General features: G+C 50.5%; 1 protein-coding gene and 2 non-coding genes across 4 annotated transcripts; all 3 read right to left on the bottom strand.

The window, feature by feature from the left end:
• Window positions 1-183: 183 nt before the first annotated feature.
• Window positions 184-6,623, bottom strand: LOC105483960 (receptor for activated C kinase 1). 2 transcript variants are annotated; one of them, XM_011745042.2, is made up of 8 exons: window positions 6,406-6,623; window positions 4,901-5,072; window positions 4,277-4,424; window positions 2,702-2,797; window positions 2,264-2,374; window positions 1,331-1,471; window positions 854-964; window positions 184-293 (listed from the first exon to the last, which is right to left on the bottom strand). In XM_011745042.2, exons 1-8 carry the CDS (start codon window positions 6,512-6,514, stop codon window positions 228-230), a joined length of 954 nt encoding a protein of 317 aa, XP_011743344.2. In that variant the 5' UTR covers window positions 6,515-6,623; the 3' UTR covers window positions 184-227. The 2 variants fall into 2 exon arrangements, with proteins under 2 accessions (XP_011743344.2, XP_070954049.1); XM_071097948.1 differs by having other exon boundaries at window positions 6,394-6,583.
• LOC112427114 (small nucleolar RNA SNORD96 family) lies at window positions 4,540-4,618 on the bottom strand. Its single transcript, XR_003018590.1, has one exon. It is a non-coding gene; the product is annotated as a small nucleolar RNA SNORD96 family (small nucleolar RNA).
• Window positions 6,051-6,118, bottom strand: LOC112427115 (small nucleolar RNA SNORD95). The gene has a single exon (XR_003018591.1). It is a non-coding gene; the product is annotated as a small nucleolar RNA SNORD95 (small nucleolar RNA).
• Window positions 6,624-17,923: the final 11,300 nt, after the last annotated feature.

Raw genomic sequence — 17,923 nt, 5'->3', positions numbered from 1 at the left:
ATCCACTTGATGCTCCCCCAATCCTGAGAACTTAGACTGACAGCTCTCCTTCCCCCTCAAGGCCTTGTTTACTTAGTCCACAGCTTGCATCCAGTTTGCTAGTGCCAACTTAATGTGTAAGCAATGTAGATAGGATGGAGCTTTTATGCATGTAAGAAAAAAAACCTTCTAAAAGCCAGAAAAGCCAGTTTTTTCTTCTTTAATTTGTAAAGCTCTGCCATAAACTTCTAGCGCGTGCCGATGGTCACCTGCCATACTCGTACCAGGTTGTCTGTGTAGCCAGCAAACAGAGTCTGCAGGGGAGAAATGACAGGGATAGGTCAGGCTGGCGTAAACTCTGCAGTCACTAGATTCAGCACAAGTGGCTTTCTTTGAGATGGTCTTGCTCCACTGTCTAGGCTGGAGCGCAGGGGCATGATCCTGGCTCACTGCAGCCTTGAGACCCTGCAGTTCAAGAGATCCTCCCACCTCAGCCTCCAGTAGGCATGTGCCACCATACTGGGCAGACTATAAGAAACCCCTCCCATTTTAACAGCCAGATTTTAAGTGGTGGTTATGTATTCCTTGAGGAAGAAACAGCTGGTGATAAGGATCTAGACATTTGAAAACAGGTCAAATGAATTAAGGTATTAACTGAAGGCTGATAGCCACTGGGCTCCACATCAGTCTTCCCTCTGATGCAGAAACACATTCACTGGCATGGCAAACTAGGGCATCCTCTCATCAACGTGGCTTGTCATTTCACTTTATGCCAAAGACACTGCTCTTGTGTCTGACAGACTAAATGTACTAACAGAATGAGGGAGAAAAATAATTGGAAGCCGAGTCACCTGAGAGGACACAGACCACTTACCTGGCCATCGGCAGACCAGGCCAGGGAGGTACACTGCGGTGGTTCTGCCTTGCTGCTGGTACTGATAACTTCTTGCTTCAGTTCATCTACAATGATCTTTCCCTCTAAATCCTGGGGAACAGGGCAAAAGCAACCTTAAGACTTAGCAATGACAGAGTCCCCTCCTCAAGATTCTCAAGTTATAAAGGGATGATTCTGCTTCCTAGGGTACATGTATCAATGCCTAGATGCATTTTTAGTTGCCACTAGTGGAAGGATGGTTTGCTACCGACATCTAGAAGCTGGAAATGCTGCTACACATCCTAAAATGTACAGGACAGCACACCACAACAGAGTTACCCAGACCAAAATGTCAATTATGTGGAGGTTGAATAGGCTTAGCTACCAGGTGGGAGTCAGATGGCATATATTGTAACCAAAACATTGTCAAGGCTCAGAGGGCAGCCAGGTACCCAGTCCACTGTAACCCACACTCACCCAGATCTTGATGCTGGGGCCTGTGGCAGCACACAGCCAGTAGCGGTTAGGGCTGAAGCACAGGGCGTTGATGATGTCCCCACCATCTAGCGTGTAAAGGTGTTTGCCTTCGTTTAGATCCCATAACATGGCCTGGCCATCCTGGACAGACAGGTAAGGTAAATCAGGACACAGTGACTTCTTCCAGATGTTAATCCTGCCCATCTCAAGATTCTGTCAGAATCAATTCTTACCTTTCCTCCATTACCTCAGGCTTCTTTGAAAGCTAATGACTCAAGTACCAACATTGATCTCTGTATGCCTTTCCTTTAAGGTTAAGACCTTACCAACCCTATCAAAAAACCCCTCCCAACTTACATAAATCATTCTAATCGTTTCTGAAAACCAGGATCTCAATCTCATCAATTGCTTTGAGGAACCAACTTTAGGCCGGGCGCTGTGGCTTACGCCTGTAATCCCAGCACTTTGGGAAGCTGAGGCCAGTGGATCACCTGAGGTCAGGAGTTCAAGCCCTGCCTGGCCAACATGGTGAAACTCTGTCTCTACTAAAATACAAAAATTACCCAGGCATGATGGTGGGTGCCTATAATCCCAGCTACTAGGGAGGCTGAGACAGGACAATTGCTTGAACCAGGGAGATGGTTGCGGTGAGCTGAGATCATGCCACTGCACTCCAGCTTTGGCGGCTGAGTGAGACTCTGTCTCAAAATAAACCCAACCTTATAGAAAATAATCGTTTTCTTCCAGACAGTATGCCTTAACTGTCATTTGCTGAAAGTAATCTTTGGAAACATTCTCAGATTGCCATTATCTCATTATCCTCCTGAACCCATCCTGACTAATGTTTGCCGTTCTATGTTAGAGACGCTGGCTAAGTGCTCCTTCCATGATGCTGGTCTTCCACTGAGCAGGAGACTCCTGGTCCCCAAATACCTTGCCTCCAGAAGCACAGAGGGATCCATCTGGAGAGACAGTCACCGTGTTCAGATAGCCCGTGTGGCCAATGTGGTTGGTCTTCAGCTTGCAGTTAGCCAGGTTCCATACCTGCATAGATGTGAAGTTGACAGGTGAATATCCTGGCTCTGGATCAGCTAGGGTCAGGTCCAACAAAAAAGGGCTTGGCATTCCTGGCTACAGTAGCCATTTATCATTCAGTAACATGTCCTGGCCACTTAACCTTAGATTGTAACACACATCCAATGCAGTGTGCTCACTTACAAGGGACATCAATTAGCTACTTCAAACCATGTGACAAGAGAAAGAGTCAACTGAGAGAATCTGTAAAGCTTTCCACAGGAGTTGGAGCGTATGACCACCTGGGAGCACAGCACACCCTGACTGGTAAAGCCCCTGCCTTGGCTTGAAGCTCACCTTGACCAGCTTGTCCCAGCCGCAGGAGACGATGATAGGGTTGCTGCTGTTAGGCGAGAAGCGGACACAAGACACCCACTCTGAGTGGCTCTCATCCTACAGAGGATGAAAAGGAAATAAGGGGAAACAGTCCTATCCCATGAAATGCTAGACCCCCCCCCCCCAGCCAGATGATGGCTGGCAGCACCTTTCAAAAACCCAGAACCCAAACCCTAAGCTCAACAGAATCCCTTTAGATTCCAGATAAGAATTTCTTTTTAAATTTAGAGACGGGGGTTGGACGCAGTGGCTCACGCCTGTAATCCCAGCACTTGGGGAGGGCGAGGTGAGTGGATCACCTGAGGTCAGGAGTTTGACATCAGCTTGGCCAACATGGTGAAACCATCTCTACCAAAAACACAAAAATTCACCGGGTGTGGTGGTGGGTGCCTGTAATCCCAGCTACATGGAAGGCTCAGGCAGGAGCATTGCTTAAACGCAGGAAGCGAAGTTTACAGTGAGCCACGATTGTGCCATTGCACTCCAGCCAGCGCAATGAACGAGTGAAACTTTATCTCAAAAAAGGGCCAGGTGCGGTGGCTCACGCCTGTAACCCCAGCACTTTAGGAGGCCAAGGTGGGCGGATCACGAGGTGAGGAGATCAAGACCACCTGGCTAACACGGTGAATCCTCGTCTCCACTAAAAATACAAAAAAATTAGCTGGGCATGCTGTAGTCCCAGCTACTCGAGAAGCTGAGGCAAGAGAATGGCATGAACCTGGGAGGCGGAGGTTGCAGTGGGCCAAGATCGCACACTGCACTCCAGCCTGGGCAACAGGGTGAGACTCCATCTCAAAATAAATAAAAATTTTTATGGATGGGGTCTCACTGTGTTGGCCAGGCTGCTCTCCTGTCCTCAAGCAATCCTCCCACCTTGGCCTACCAGAGCATGAGCCCAGCCAAGACTTTAAAAAGGCAGAGAGCCGGGCACAGTGGCTCACGCCCGTAATCCCAGCACTTTGGGAGGCTGAGGCGGGCAGATCACCTGACGTTGGGAGTTCGAGACCAGCCTGACCAACATGGAGAAACCCCATCTCTACTAAAAATACAAAACCAGGCGTGGTGGCGCATGCCTGTAATCCCAGCTACTTGGGAAGCTGAGGTAGAATTGCTTGAACTCGGGAGGCGGAGGTTGTGGTCAGCTGCGGTCACGCCATTGCACCCCAGCCTGGGCAATGAGCAAAACTGTCTTTTAAAAAAACAAAAAAAAAAAAAAAAAAAGGGTAAAGATATGCAGGCCATGGTGGCTCACGCCTGTAATCCCAGCACTTTGGGAGGCTGAGGCGGGCAGACTGCCTAAGCTCAGTTCGAGACCACCCTGGTGGTGCGCACCTGTAGCACCAGCTACTGTGGAGACTGAGGCACCAGAATCACCTGAGCCTGGGAGGCGGAGGTTGCAGTGAGCTGACACAGCGCCACTGCACTTCAGCCTGGGCGACAGAGTGAGACTGTCTCAAAAAAAAAAAAAAAAAGTAAAGGTTAAGAGAGTGGGAGAGATCCTTGGAGATGTGCTCTCTGACCATGGCCTCACTTTACCTGGACAGTGTATTTGCACACACCCAGGGTATTCCATAGCTTGATGGTTTTATCTCGAGATCCAGAGACAATCTGCCGGTTGTCAGAGGAGAAGGCCACACTCAGCACATCCTTGGTATGGCCCACAAATCGCCTCGTGGTGGTGCCCCTAAGAGGGAGGACTTTGTCATTCTCAGACTTAACAAACATTCTCATTCAAGGGTCAGACTGATTCCTGGGCCTTGTCTCTGTCTCATTGCATTACTCACACATATATGACAGAGAATCCCTTCAGAATTGCAGGACATGTCCTCACTCCCACATGGGGATTGGCTGACAATGTCGTCTGTCATCACCAGGACCCTCTAATTCCACCTGCCAATCACCTTAGCTTTCAAGGTAAAACATGTTCAAACTGCTGCCTACTCAAAACTGTCGCACCTGGTAGAAATGTTCAACCACACTCCTCAGCAATCCTGAGTAACTAATTCAAAGCGAGGGAGGCCAAACATCTTCTGTAGGTGCAGTCTGCTTTCCAGTTCCCAAATGGACTGGATCTCCCCTGGGAAACCAGCCAATTGCATCCACCACATTTCTGCCCAGATTTTTTCCCAAGGCCCCAGAGCTAAGTGAGCAGCTACTTGCGTTGTGAGATCCCAGAGGCGCAGGGTTCCATCCCAGGAGCCTGAGAGGGCAAACTGGCCATCTGAGGAGATAACCACATCACTAACAAAGTGGGAGTGACCCCGCAGAGCACGCTGTGGAATTCCATAGTTGGTCTCATCCCTGGTCAGTTTCCACATGATGATGGTCTTATCTAAAAGCGGCAAAACAGAAGAAAAACCAGTGAGGAACCCGCAGCCAGTTTGTTAACACACTGGATAGTTCACTAAGTGTCAAGGTCATGAGTGGGTTAACAACTAAGGATGCTTAAGGAGGGATGGAACAACAGACTACAAGAGCAGTTACAGGCCAGGACTGAGTGGCTCTATTCCAGACTAAAAACGCACGCAGAGCTAAACTGTACCGTGATAACTTTTTTTTTTTTTTTTTGAGATGGAGTTTCACTCTGTCACCCAGGCTGGAGTGCAATGGCATGATCTCGGCTCACTGCAACCTCCACCTCCCGTGTTCAAGCAATTCTCCTGCCTCAGCCTCCCTAGTAGCTGGAATTACAGGCCGCCCCCAGCACGCCTGGCTAACTTTTTTTTTTTTTTTAAACTAGAGATGGGGTTTCACCATTGGCCAGGCTAGTTTCGAACTCCTGACCTAAGGTGATCCGCCCGCCTCTGCCTCCCAAAGTGCTGGGATTATAGCCGTGAGCCACCGTGCCCGGTCTGTATCCTGAGAACTTAATTTAGGTGCCAGAAATTACAGACACCCTTTCCTGAAACTCAGACGAACTCAACAGCCACCACGTATCTTCTCTGCAACCGAATGCACAGCAGTTCGTGGCTGTAGAGTAGCTGGGGCCTCCCATGCCTCCCTCTGAGGGCCGACAGAGAAATGTTATAATGAATGCTGGAAAAGCCACTTTAGGCGCTACAGGATCGGATGCTTTTACTGAAACCTGTCCCACTCAACAATTTTACGATTAACAGCCAGACATGATTCAAGAGTCACACAATTCTTAACAGTGTAGGAGCAAAGGGGAAGCACAAGTGTCCAAACGCAGTCAGGCACACAGGGATAGGGACGGGGAGGGGAGACCCAGGGGCAGAAAAAGTAGGACGAGACTTGAGCCACGAGGTCCTCTGGAGTCCACCCGCCTCCCCACGAGCCTTGGGCCGGGCGGCAGCTCAGAAACAGCCTCTGGATTTCAGCACCGACACTCAGATGGCATGTTGGGGTCATCACCGCCCCGCCCGGCCCGTAGGCCCCCGACCACACTACGAAGGGGAAGGCAGAAGATGTTTTAAAAGTTTCCAACTCTCCAACCCTAACAGCCACGAGCCGCTCTACGTCTAGGTCCTCATCTGCAATGTGGTTCGCCCGGGCTGAGGCCTAGGCTCGCGTCCGCACGCCCCAAATCACAGTGAGGCAGAGAAGTTTGTCAGTCCCCGACAGCGCGCGCGCCACCGGCCTGCCCGAACCACGCGGAATCCCCCAGCCCTGCAATCTCGGGTCCTGAAATCTACCTTAGTCCGTACCTCGAGAGGCGGACAGGATCATGTCCGGGAACTGCGGAGTAGTAGCGATCTGGGTTACCCAGCCGTTGTGGCCCTTGAGGGTGCCACGAAGGGTCATCTGCTCAGTCATGGCGGCGGCGAGCGCGTGTGTCGCTGCAGCGACGAGGATGGCACTGGATGGCTCAGAGAAACGAGCAACACAGCCGCTACCGCCGCCGCCTTGCAGTGAAAGAGAGAAGCCCTCTGCCGGAACCGGAAATACCCACTCGACCAAGTAAAATGGCGAGCCCCATGATACACTTCTGCTCAAGATGGCGGCGCCATGTAATGAAAAAGGCAAAGGGAAATTGCACGGCATCACAGTCCCCACTTCCGTACAACATAATCTGACAGCGCTTTATAAATACATTCTGAAACAAGCACATTCAAGTGTTTAAAAAGGCTTCTCAGGGATGATGTAGAGCGAGAAGCGAAAGAGGTGAAGTGTACGGCACATTCCCATGAGGACTCCCTGGCGGCTTCCCCGCCCCTATGTGGCGTAGCTCGAGCTCCGCCTGTTCCACTTGGTGCGGGGAGGGTTGACGGGGCAACCACAGGAGAGCTTAATTTTCAGTTCACTATCGTGGGTAACGATGGGCAATTTAAAAAAGTATGGCATTAAAATTTTAAAAATAAACTTTAAAACTGTGCTTCCGCGGGCCTGTCCTCCCTCAAGAGGTTTTTGTTCTGATGCACACCAACTCCGGAAGGACTTAGTCCAGGCTGGACTAAGGCAGGAGAGGGTTACTCTGGATGTACTAAAAATTGGTCTCTTTTTGCCGGGCGCAGTGGCTCGTGCCTGTAATCCTTCCACTTTGGGAGGCCGAGGGGGGGTGGATCACTTGAGGTCAGGAGTTCGAGACTAGCCTGGCCAACATGATGCAACCTCTTTCCAATAAATAAATAAATAAATAAATAAATAAAATTAGCCAGGTGTGGTGGCGGGTGCCTGTAATCCCAGCTACTCGGGAGGCTGAGGCAGGAGAATCCCTTGAACCTGGGAGGCGGAAGTTGCAGTGAATCGAGATCCCGCCACTGCACTCCAGCCTGGGCAGTAGAGCGAGACTCCGACTCAAATAAATACATACATACATACAATAAAATAATAAGGTGAAAATTGCCCTGTGTGTTGCTAGACTGCCAATCCATTCCTGCCTAGGTCAGAACACGGGAAGCTCTCGCAGAAACGGAAACGCCCAAAGGAGGACCTTAAAGTTCTGACTTCTGGGGACATCCACTGGAAAGCTCTCTCTGGGCCCAGTCACTGCACACAAAAGCCCAGGCGTCTGGGGGTCCAGTTGCACCCTGAAGGACGTGCCCAGACAGGGAAGCGGTGGAACACGGATACCTAGCTGTCCTTCTGCCTTCCACTCTACCTCAGGAATTTAAACAAGTAATGACTCTCATTCTCTCACATCTGACTATAAGAGACAGTATTGGGCACCGTGTCTCTTCAAGTAGTTTTAAACAGGGGGACATATCAGGATGATAGCAGCCACCAACATCTATGCAAAATAAAGATGTCACATTTCTATTTGTGACATCTATCAACTTTGTTTCTCATCTGTGAAATGAGATTGGAAATAACATTAGTATCTACATTACATGGTGTGGAAAGTAAAGAAGCAAATTAAGCGCCCTGAACAACGTCTGGCAGAGTAAATGTTGTCAAACTTAGTGAGCACCTCTTGGGTACCAAGCCTTATTTTAGGTTTTGGGGACAAAGCTGTGAACAAGACAGACGGGGGACTCTGGTTTATTTGCAGCTTACTTCCGGCGGTATGCGAAGAGGGGAGAACATTGGAGCAGATACACGGAGAGAGCACTGTGGGTATATGGGAGAATAATGTTCCGTGGAGGGACGTCGTGTAGGGGAAGAATGTTTCAATCGGAGGGAAGAGTTAGTGCCAACGTACTGAGCTGGAGTGTGGAGGGGCTGAGGACAGAGCAGTGAAATGGAGGGCGCAGTTAACCTACGGCCTTGAAGGCCTGGAGAAGAACCTTGGCAATGTCTGCTAGAAAGCCTGCGTAAAGGCAGAAGACAGGCGAGGAACGGTGGCAGAGCTGCCGCAGGCTGTACACGCCCAGGTGTGCAGAGGCCTGGATCCCTCCCTGAAACAGCTTGCTCAACTGGTCCACGGCAGATTCCCCTGCCTTCCGCCGCAGTCTCTGTCGGGCTCCGCGGAACGCTGTCCTGGCTGTGCTCCTCCGCAGCCTGTGGACCATCCTAAGGCTCCAGGTTTGTACATCACCTGCCTTCTTGGCACCCCCAGCTGACTGTTCTTTCGCTTTTCCAATACAAGACGCAATCCCGACCCAGGTGTTTTGTTTCTGTGGTGGTCGTGGAAGACCCCTGCCTTCACCCACCCGCTAACCAGCTTGCTGCCCCCGACTCGGGTCACGCCAGCGCCTCCCTGAGCCCTCGGGCGCAAATAGGTCAACGACCACACCCGCCTCCCGCTGTGGACTGAGTGAGATTCGCGGTGCGAGGGGTTCCCGGGTTGGGGCCCTAAAACGCCGAGGAGTAGCACTAGACTACACTGTCACATTCTTTTTTCCTTTCGAGAAACCTCATTCGGTTCTCTTTTTCTTGAACGTTCCACAGGGAGTCCAGGTTTAACACGAACCTCGCTGCAGGTCCCCAACCCACGCCCAAGTAAAAGACCTTCCCGCGCCGCGGGTCCCTCTCCCGGAAGCGGGCTGTTGCCACGCCCAACCCCACCCTGCCCCGCCCCCTTTCCCGCTCCGCCCCAGGGCTGCCCCCTTTCCCTGCCTCGCGAGACCTGGGCCGAGACCTCGGGAATGCTCCGGGCTCCTGCCGGCCTCTCCCGGCCGGGTTCTCTTGCACTAAGAATAGGCGACTGTGGCAGCGCCCCTCCTATGGGGCCTTGGGGGAAATTGGGGTTTTGTCTTAGAGCCCGTGTGGACCCCGATGGCGATGCCAGCCCGAGGAGAGGGAGGCGGCTTTCCGACGACCAGACCCTGCAGGATTCGGCCTTTCCCTTCGGAGTTTTCCCCCAACCCCCTCCGTCCCTCCCAGGGGATGCCCGCAGGCCACGGTGGTCACTGAAGTTCAGCCCTGAGCCGAAGGAGACGTGGCCTCGACCCTGGGGGCCCCTTCAGGTGTAGCTTGAGGGGGAACGGCCGCCTTTCCCGTTGGGCACCCAGCTGTGGCTGTGCCCGGTCCTCGCCCAGCTCCCGGCATAGGCATGCACTCTGGGCCGGGGCCGGGGCCCCCGTCTCTCCAGGAGGAATCGCTGGGTTGACTCTGGGTCAGCAAAGGGAGCCCGGCCCCTTCTAGCGGGGGGACGTCCTGCAGCCGCTGGAGGAGGCTGAGTCAGTCAAGCTCATTCCACCAGAAGTGTCCCTGTGCCTGTGCCCGCCGGGCCTGCCGGCCTCTGCCTTCTCATCCAGGGCGCCTCTTCTCTAGCCTCACAGAGGTGGGAAGCTTGCTGCAGGCCCCCACCTGCCTTTTTGGGAAGACCCCGAGGCTGGCCCAGGCCCTGTTGGCAGGACCCTTCCTGACTGGGTCCACCGTTCCTCTGGGTCTCACCACTTCTCCAAGCCCCTGGGCTGCCTCCTTTCCCCCGTGTCTGGGACCCCAGAGGCACCACTTTCATTCCACACAAGGTAAGAGTCCCAAGGAGAGGCCGGGCGCGGTGGCTCAGGCCTGTAATCCCAGCACTTTGGGAGGACAAGACGGGCGGATCACGAGGTCAGGAGATCGAGACCATCCTGGCTAACATGGTGAAACCCCGTCTCTACTAAAAAATACAAAAAACTAGCCGGGCGCGGTGGCGGGCGCCTGTAGTCCCAGCTACTCGGGAGGCTGAGGCAGGAGAATGGCGGGAACCCGGGAGGCGGAGCTTGCAGTGAGCTGAGATCCGGCCACTGCACTCCAGCCTCGGCAACAGAGGGAGACTCTTGTCTCAAAAAAAAAAAAAAAAAAAAAAAGTCCCAAGGAGAAATTGGAGAGGCTCTTCTATGAAAGTCCATCTCACCATTCCTTTTCTGAGAGTAGTCCACAGGACCTGTACAGTTGGAACGAACCCCTCAGGCTTCCCTGCCAGAGGCCCTTTTCTCCAGGAGCAGAGGCATCTGTCCCCTCCTGCCAGCATTCCAGACCCTGGAGGGCTTGCAGGGTGGCAGGTTTTCCCTTGAATGCTGAGGTGAGGCTGAGGGAAAGGTGCGTGGCCAGGACCAGAGGGCCTACTGACTGCCAGCTAAAACTCTGGGCAGGAGGCTTTCCCACGTACTTTAAGATGATGACCAAAATCTTTACTGTCTCCCTGCAAAATCAGTGTGGCTTCCTCTGGCATGTCCCATACTCTTGTGTTTTGTGGCCACACAGGCCCTCCCCTCTTCCTCCAAACTCATTAGTTCTCTCCCACACAGAACACACATTGTTCTGCCTGGAAGGCCCATCACATCCCTCCCCAACCCTCTCAGTTCAATCCAAGCTTCCTTGGGGTCTCAGCTTAGGTTGCCTGTTCAGGGAAGCCTCTGGGACCCTCAGTTCTAGATCAGGTGTGTTTCATGCTTTCATAGCGGTGGTGTAGTGTATACTGGTCCTTCTTACCCCTCAGGGGTCTCCTCACAAGGACTGCTCTGTTTCTGCTAAGTGTTGCATTCTCACCACCCAGTAGAGGGTTTGGCCTGTGGAAGATTCTAATTTTGGTGGCCAGCCTCATGGGTTGAAAAGTAAAGGTCAAGTAGTTAAAGGAAGGGTGTTCCAGGCAGAGGGATCAGTGTAGGTGCAGAGGTTAGGGAGGGATAGCTTCGAGGGACTGTTACGGAGTGAAACCCCTGAGGGCCAAGGAGCCCTAGTCTAGAAGGCCTTGCTGCTAAGGGATCTGGATTTTGTCCTGAAGCCTAGAGTAGTTTCTTTAAGAGTCTGATCTCCGTCGGGCACGGTGGCTCACACCTGTAATCCCAGCACTTCAGGAGGCCAAGGCAGGCAGATCACGAGGTCAGGAGATCAAGACCATCCTGGCTAACACGGTGAAACCCGTCTCTACTAAAAATACCAAAAATTAGCTGGGTGTGGTGGTGGGTGCCTGTAGTCCCAGCTACTCGGGAGGCTGAGGCAGGAGAATCGCTTGAACCTGCGAGGTGGAGGTTGCAGTGAGCAGAGATCATGCCACTGCACTCCAGCCTGGGCGATAGTGAGACTCCGTCTCAAAAAAAAAAAGTCTGATCTCAGCACTGTCCGCCTAGACTACTACTTTTTTTAGAACAAGTTTTTATTGCTACCTGCTAAAAAGGCATTTATTGTCAGGGTGCAGGCTAGGTTGGAGGAATAAAACTAGAAACAAGGAGAGTTAAGAAGCTACTGCAGTAACCAAGACAAATGAGTCAAGCCAAAGGCTGAGGTGCTATACAGGAAAGTCTCTAGGGGGACCCTAAATTTAGCGGGGGGTGGTGGTGCAAGACTCCTACGAAGTGGTACTAAAGGAGGGACTGAGTACTTACTAAAGACCTTATGATTAAGAGGTGGAACATCTCTTCCAGTCCTCTCTCATCCCTACACTACCTCCTTCACTCCAGTATCGAGAATGGGGCTCTGTATATAGGAGCTTTTTGGTTAAGCATGGCTCACACCTGTAATCCCAGCAGTCTGGGAGCCTGAGGTGGGAGGATCACTTGAGCTCTGGTGTTCAAGACCAACACAGTGAGACCCCATCTCTATAAAATTTTTTAAAAATTTAGCCAGGCATAGTGGTGCACACTTATAGTCCCAGCTACTTAGGAGGCTGATGCAGGAGGATCGCTTGAGCCCAGAAGTTGGAGGCTGCAGTGAGCTATGATCATGTCACTACACTCCAGCCTGCGTGACAGGGCGAGAAGTTGGGAGACCAGAAAACAGGAGTACAAGTACAAGTATAGGTGCTGTTCCACTCTTAGTGAGGTGGGTTATGAAATTAAATCAGTTCCTGGAACAAATCTTACAAAGAGATCAGAGATCGACTGCAGTTTTTTTTTTTTTTGAGACAGGGTCTCACTGTCACCCAAGCTGGAGTGCAGTGGTGCCATCTTGACTCACAGCAACCTCTGCCTCCTGGGTTCAGGCGATTCTCCCACCTCAGTCATCTGAGTAGCTTGAACTACAGGCGTGCGCCACCATGCCTGGCTGATTTTTGTCTTTTTGGGTAGAGACAGGGTTTCACCATGTTGGCCAGCCTGGTCATTAACTTTTTAAAAAAATGTTTATTTCCTGATAAAGATTCAGCATACATTTAGGCAGAAGTCTGAGGTCTAGCAGTCCCCCAGAAAGCATTCTGTTGTCTATTGGGGCTTCTTTGGGAGATGGACTGTGGGCTAGGCCTGGGTGCTTTGGCAGATACAGAGTCACAGGCTGTGGAAAGGGGATGGTCCAGGCAGGACTATAATAAATGCAGGGATGGCTGGGCGCAGTGGCTCATGCCTCTAATTCCAGCACTTTGGGAGGCCAAGGCAGGCGGGTCACTTGAGGTCAGGAGTTCAAGACCAGCCTGACCAGCATGGTGAAACCCTGTCTCTCCTAAAAATACAAAAATTAGCTGGGCGTGGTGGTGCACACCTGTAATCTCAGCTACTTGGGAGGCTGAGGCAGGAGAATCACTTGAACCCAGGAGGCAGAGGTTGCAGTGAGATGAGATTGCGTCACGGCACTCCAGCCTGGGTGACAGAGGGAGACTCCATCTCAAAAAATGAAACAAAAAAGGAAATGCAGGTAGAAGGCAAACTTCTAGCCTCCTTGTTAAAGGATTTAAAGTAGCATTAGATGGTAGAGAGAAACAAAAGATGACCTAAGTTTCACTTTCTCAGCTTTCTACTGGAGAGAGAATTTCATATGAACTAGGGTGGGAAAAAGGTCAGAAGGGGACCCTGGGACTGGCTAGCTCAAATTTGTATGAGGGATAAAGGGCAGTCCTCTCTGCTCACACCAAGGCTAAATGGCCAGGGCCTGCTGAGAAATCACATCCTTTGCTGTAGGGGTAGAAGGGATTCTATGTGCCTAGGAAATGTCAGAGAAAAAGGGGATGTGAGCTCCATGGGTCCTCTCCAGGCCACCTGGATCCCCCCTTATCTCTGTAGGACTCTGTTTACTGCCAGCTGGAACTGTCAACCAAAGGGCTCTAAGTTGGGAACTCAGTCCCTTAAAACGAGGGGAGATAGCTGGGTGTGGTGGCTAATGCCTGTAATCCCAGCACTTTGGGAGGCCGAGGTGGGCAGATCACCTGAGGTCAGGAGTTCGAGACCAGCCTGGCCAACAATTAAAATAACATTTTAATTTTTTTAAATATAAAAAAATTAGCTGGGTGTGGTGGCACACGCTTGTAATCCCAGCTACCCCGGAGGCTGAGGCAGGAGAATTTCTTGAACCTGGGAGGCAGAGGTTGCACTGAGCCGAGATCGCGTCACTGCACTCCAGAGCCTGAGCGACAAGGGTAAAACTCAGTCTCAACAAAGAAAGAAAAAAGATGAGACGAGAAAGGTAGGAAGTCCTAAGCACAAACCTCAGCAGGGGGAATCGTTATATATGAGCCTCCTTGTTCTTTTTTTTTTTTTGAGACAGAGTCTCGCTCTGTCGCCCAGGCTGGAGTGCAGTGGCCGGATCTCAGCTCACTGCAAGCTCCGCCTCCCGGGTTCACGCCATTCTCCTGCCTCAGCCTCCCGAGTAGCTGGGACTACAGGCGCCCGCCACCTCGCCCGGCTAGTTTTTGGTATTTTTTTAGTAGAGACAGGGTTTCACCGTGTTAGCCAGGATGGTCTCGATCTCCCGACCTCGTGATCCGCCCGTCTCGGCCTCCCAAAGTGCTGGGATTACAGGCTTGAGCCACCGCGCCCGGCGAGCCTCCTTGTTCTTAAAGGCTATTTTTATTTCAGTTGGCTGTTTGGAGCTGTGTAAAAAAATGAAAAAACAGAACAAAAAAACCACATAAAAACCCTCCAAAGGGCTATTTCTAATTCAAATCCCCGAGGTGTCCATCTTTCCCCTTCCTTTGGGGGAGGGAGGAGGTGAGACAAGTAATAGAGGGACATTTCCTTCCATCTTTGCAGGTCTCCTGATAACAGGAACCTTGCTGCATCTCCTACACTTCTCATGAGCAGAAATGAGCTCACTGCCCCACACTCAGGATTCTCACACCATACTTCTGAGGACCCTCTGGTTTGGACAGACTATGATTAAATTTATCACAACCTTTAGTTCTCATGGCCTGGGAGGCCATCTCCTCTCCTTAGACCCTGTTACTCCTAGATCCTCTCCTCTCACTAACTCTGTCAGCACAGACTGCTCTCCCTTCCAGGACTCCAAGAGCTCCTCATCACCCTGATCTACTGTAAAAAGCAAAGAACCCACTTACCTGCTTTAATACTAGGTTTTGCCCCCCATCCCATTTTCAAAAAGTCAGGCACAAAGTAAAACCCTCCTAGCTTTGGGGAGTCTATTTTGAGGTTCCAGCTCTAGCCCCAGCCCTTTTTTGATAGGAGGAGGTAATACAGTTTATTTTCTAACTTGTTTCCCTTAGTTTTTCTCCTGTCTCGTCACCCGTGTGATCTACGTGTATCAGAAGTGATAGGTGACCCAAGATCATTTTGGTCAGATTTTAAAAATACAATATTTTATCCTTTTATGTCTAAAAATACTACCTTACAGCCTACCACTCCCAGCTGGAAAAAAGTTTCATTTCTGTTTTTATCCTCCCCCTTGGACTTGCTCCTCCCAAGGGCCCTAGGAAGAACTAGACTTTCGTTGTACAGAACTGTGCTGTTAAACAGGATTTGATAGCCACTAGCTACATGTGGCTAATTAAAATTAGTTAAATACTATCTTAAAAATTTAGTTCCTGAGTTGCACTAGCCACATTTCAAGAGCTCAAGTCATATGTAGCTAGTGGTATCTACTGTATTAGCAGATACAGAATACTTCCATTGTTACATGAAGTTCTATTAGATTGAATGTGGAGGACTAGCGTCCTGAGCTCCCTTTCTTATAACCCCATTTTACCAGCCAGCAAATATTTGCAGTAACTTCACTGTTACATGGTAACTTTCAGAGGGGTTAGGAATTGGGGGTAGGAAGTAGCATAGAATCTACAGGTCTTATAGGAGTTTCAGGAGGCATGGCATAGACGCCAGGTGTTGATGGTCAATGGCAGGAGCCTCAGGTTTTAAGAAAGTACTTCAGGGGCTGATGTTATATTATCAGTCCAGGACCACTTCCACTGTGGACTCAAGGGTTCTGCATAATACCTGAAAACAAAAAATGACATCCCTGCTGCCCTGCTGGAACTGAGGAGTAGCTGAAGTGATTGTTATTACTCAAAATCTCTGGAGCTTGATTTTGTAAACTGCTTTATCTGTCATGGTTTTTGTTCTCCCAAAAAGTGACATAAGCAGCAGTAATGTTTAGGTTTGTTGACTTTGCTACCTCACTCCAAGAGCTGGGAAAAGTGGGTGCTATATCTATTAATCCACTGATGCTCAGGGTTGTTTTTTTTTTTGACACGGAGTTTCATTCTTGTTGCCCAAGCTGGAGTGCAATGGTGCAATCTCAGCTCACTGCAACCTCCGCCTCCCAGGTTCAAGTGATTCTCCTGCCTCAGCCTCCCGAGTAGCTGGGATTATAGGCATGCACCACCATGCCTGGCTAATTTTGTATTTTTAGCAGAGACAGGGTTTCTCCGAGTTGGTCAGGCTGGTCTCGAACACCTGACCTCAAGTGATCCGCCCACCTCAGCCTCCCAAAGTGCTGGGGTTACAGGCGTGAGCCACCATGCCCAGCCCTCAGGGTACTTTAATAAAGTGCTAGCTACGCAAGCCTATTCTTCCTCAAGAGTAGGTGTTCCACTTTTGAACACCTATGCCAGGCACCAGCTATAGGGCCTAAGTGAGGATGATATGTGGATATGACCACTTTCCCTGACTCTACACCAGTTGTTCTCAACTGGGGATGATTTGGCAATGTCCCTTTATGGGACATTTGGTAATGTCTAGAGACATTTGTGGTTGTCACAACTAGTGGAGGGGTACTACCTGCACATGGTGGGTACAGTCCAGAGATGCTACTAAGTATCCTACAATGCATAGGACAGCTGCCCACAACAAAGAATTATCTAACTCAAAATGTCAATAGTGTTGAGGTTGAGAAATCCTGGTCTAGGCTGGGTGTGGTGGCTCGTGCCTGTAATCCCAGCACTTTGGGAGGTCAAGGCAAGAGGATCACTTGAGCCCACCAGGAGGTCAAGACCAGCGTAGGCAATGTTGGGAGACCCCGTCTCAAAAAATAAAAATAAATTAGCTGCACTATAGTCCTTGTTACACAGGAGGCTGATGCAGGAGCATCGCTTGAGCCTAGGAAGTGAGTGAGCTGTGATCGCACTACTGCACTCCAATCTGGGCAACAGAGTGAGACCCTGACTCAAAACAAAAAAACATTGAAAGAAAGAAAGAGGCCAGGTGCGGTGGCTCAAGCCTGTAATCCCAGCACTTTGGGAGGCTAAGGCGGGCAGATCAAGACCATCCTGGCTAACACGGTGAAACCTCCGTCTCTACTAAAAATACAAAAAAATTAGCCGGGCGTACTGGTCGGTGCCTGTAGTCCCAGCTACTCGGGAGGCTGAGGCAGGAGGACGGCGTGAATCCGGGAGGCGGAGCTTGCAGTGAGCCGAGATCCCGCCACTGCACTCCAGCCTGGGCAACAGAGCCAGGCTCCGTCAAAAAAAAAAAAAAAAAAAAGAAGGAACAAGAAATCAATCAATCAATCCTGGTTTAGATGACAACATGGATCAGGTTTTTTTGTTGTTGTTTTTTTCCCCAGACAGTCTCACTCTGTCGCCCAGGCTGGAATGCAGTGACGTGATTTCGGTTCACTGTAACCTCCACCTCCTGGGTTCAAGCAGTTCTACTGCCTAGGCCTCCTGAGTAGCTGGGACTACAGGCGCCCGCCACCATGCCTGGCTAATTTTTTGTATTTTTAGTAGAGATGGGGTTTCACCGTTAGCCAGGATGGTCTCAATCTCCTGACCTCGTGATCTACCTGCCTTGGCCTCCCAAAGTGCTGGGATTATAGGCCTGAGCCACTGTGCTCGGCCTGGATCAGGTCTTTATGCCAAAATGAATCATGCAGTCTAGGCTCAGTAGGATAAGGCTGTTAAATGTCTGATAAATTGGGAAGGAAAAAAATATGGAGTCAGTAAAACAGTAGGCTGTCTAAAGCTGAAGGGCAGGTATAATTGGAGTGTGCTTAAGTGTATTAGAAGGCTAACAGCTAAGGTCATAGTGCAATGGGAGTTGATTTCAGATGTGTAGCCAATCTGTGTGAAGATGAGATCCGGGGTACAGTCACAGAAGTAGAGGAACAAGTTTAAACAGTCTGATTTGCGATACAGCAGTGAACAGCTGAACCTAATAAGGAAGGCATTCAATAAACAGATGAGCTATGTTTTTCCTCAGTGTTTTTGTAACCCACACCTCTACTTTTCATATACCTGAAAATCTCCCATTCGCCCCTTAC

This window comes from Macaca nemestrina, chromosome 6 (genome assembly GCF_043159975.1).
Source record: "Macaca nemestrina isolate mMacNem1 chromosome 6, mMacNem.hap1, whole genome shotgun sequence".
Lineage (NCBI taxonomy): Eukaryota > Metazoa > Chordata > Mammalia > Primates > Cercopithecidae > Macaca > Macaca nemestrina.
The sequence above is the reverse complement of the archived record's forward strand: the minus strand, read 5'-3'. Positions and strand labels throughout refer to the sequence as shown.

What these genes read in the sequence shown, in the direction of transcription:
- LOC105483960 (XM_011745042.2), bottom strand. Translation starts at nt 6,514, where the DNA reads ATGACTGAGCAGATGACCCTTCGTGGCACCCTCAAGGGCCACAACGGC. An exon ending in GATCCTGTCCGCCTCTCGAG is followed by an intron (nt 5,073 to 6,405) that starts GTACGGACTAAG and finishes TGCCGCTTTTAG; the next exon opens with ATAAGACCATCATCATGTGG. An exon ending in TGTGCAAATACACTGTCCAG is followed by an intron (nt 2,798 to 4,276) that starts GTAAAGTGAGGC and finishes CATCCTCTGTAG; the next exon opens with GATGAGAGCCACTCAGAGTG.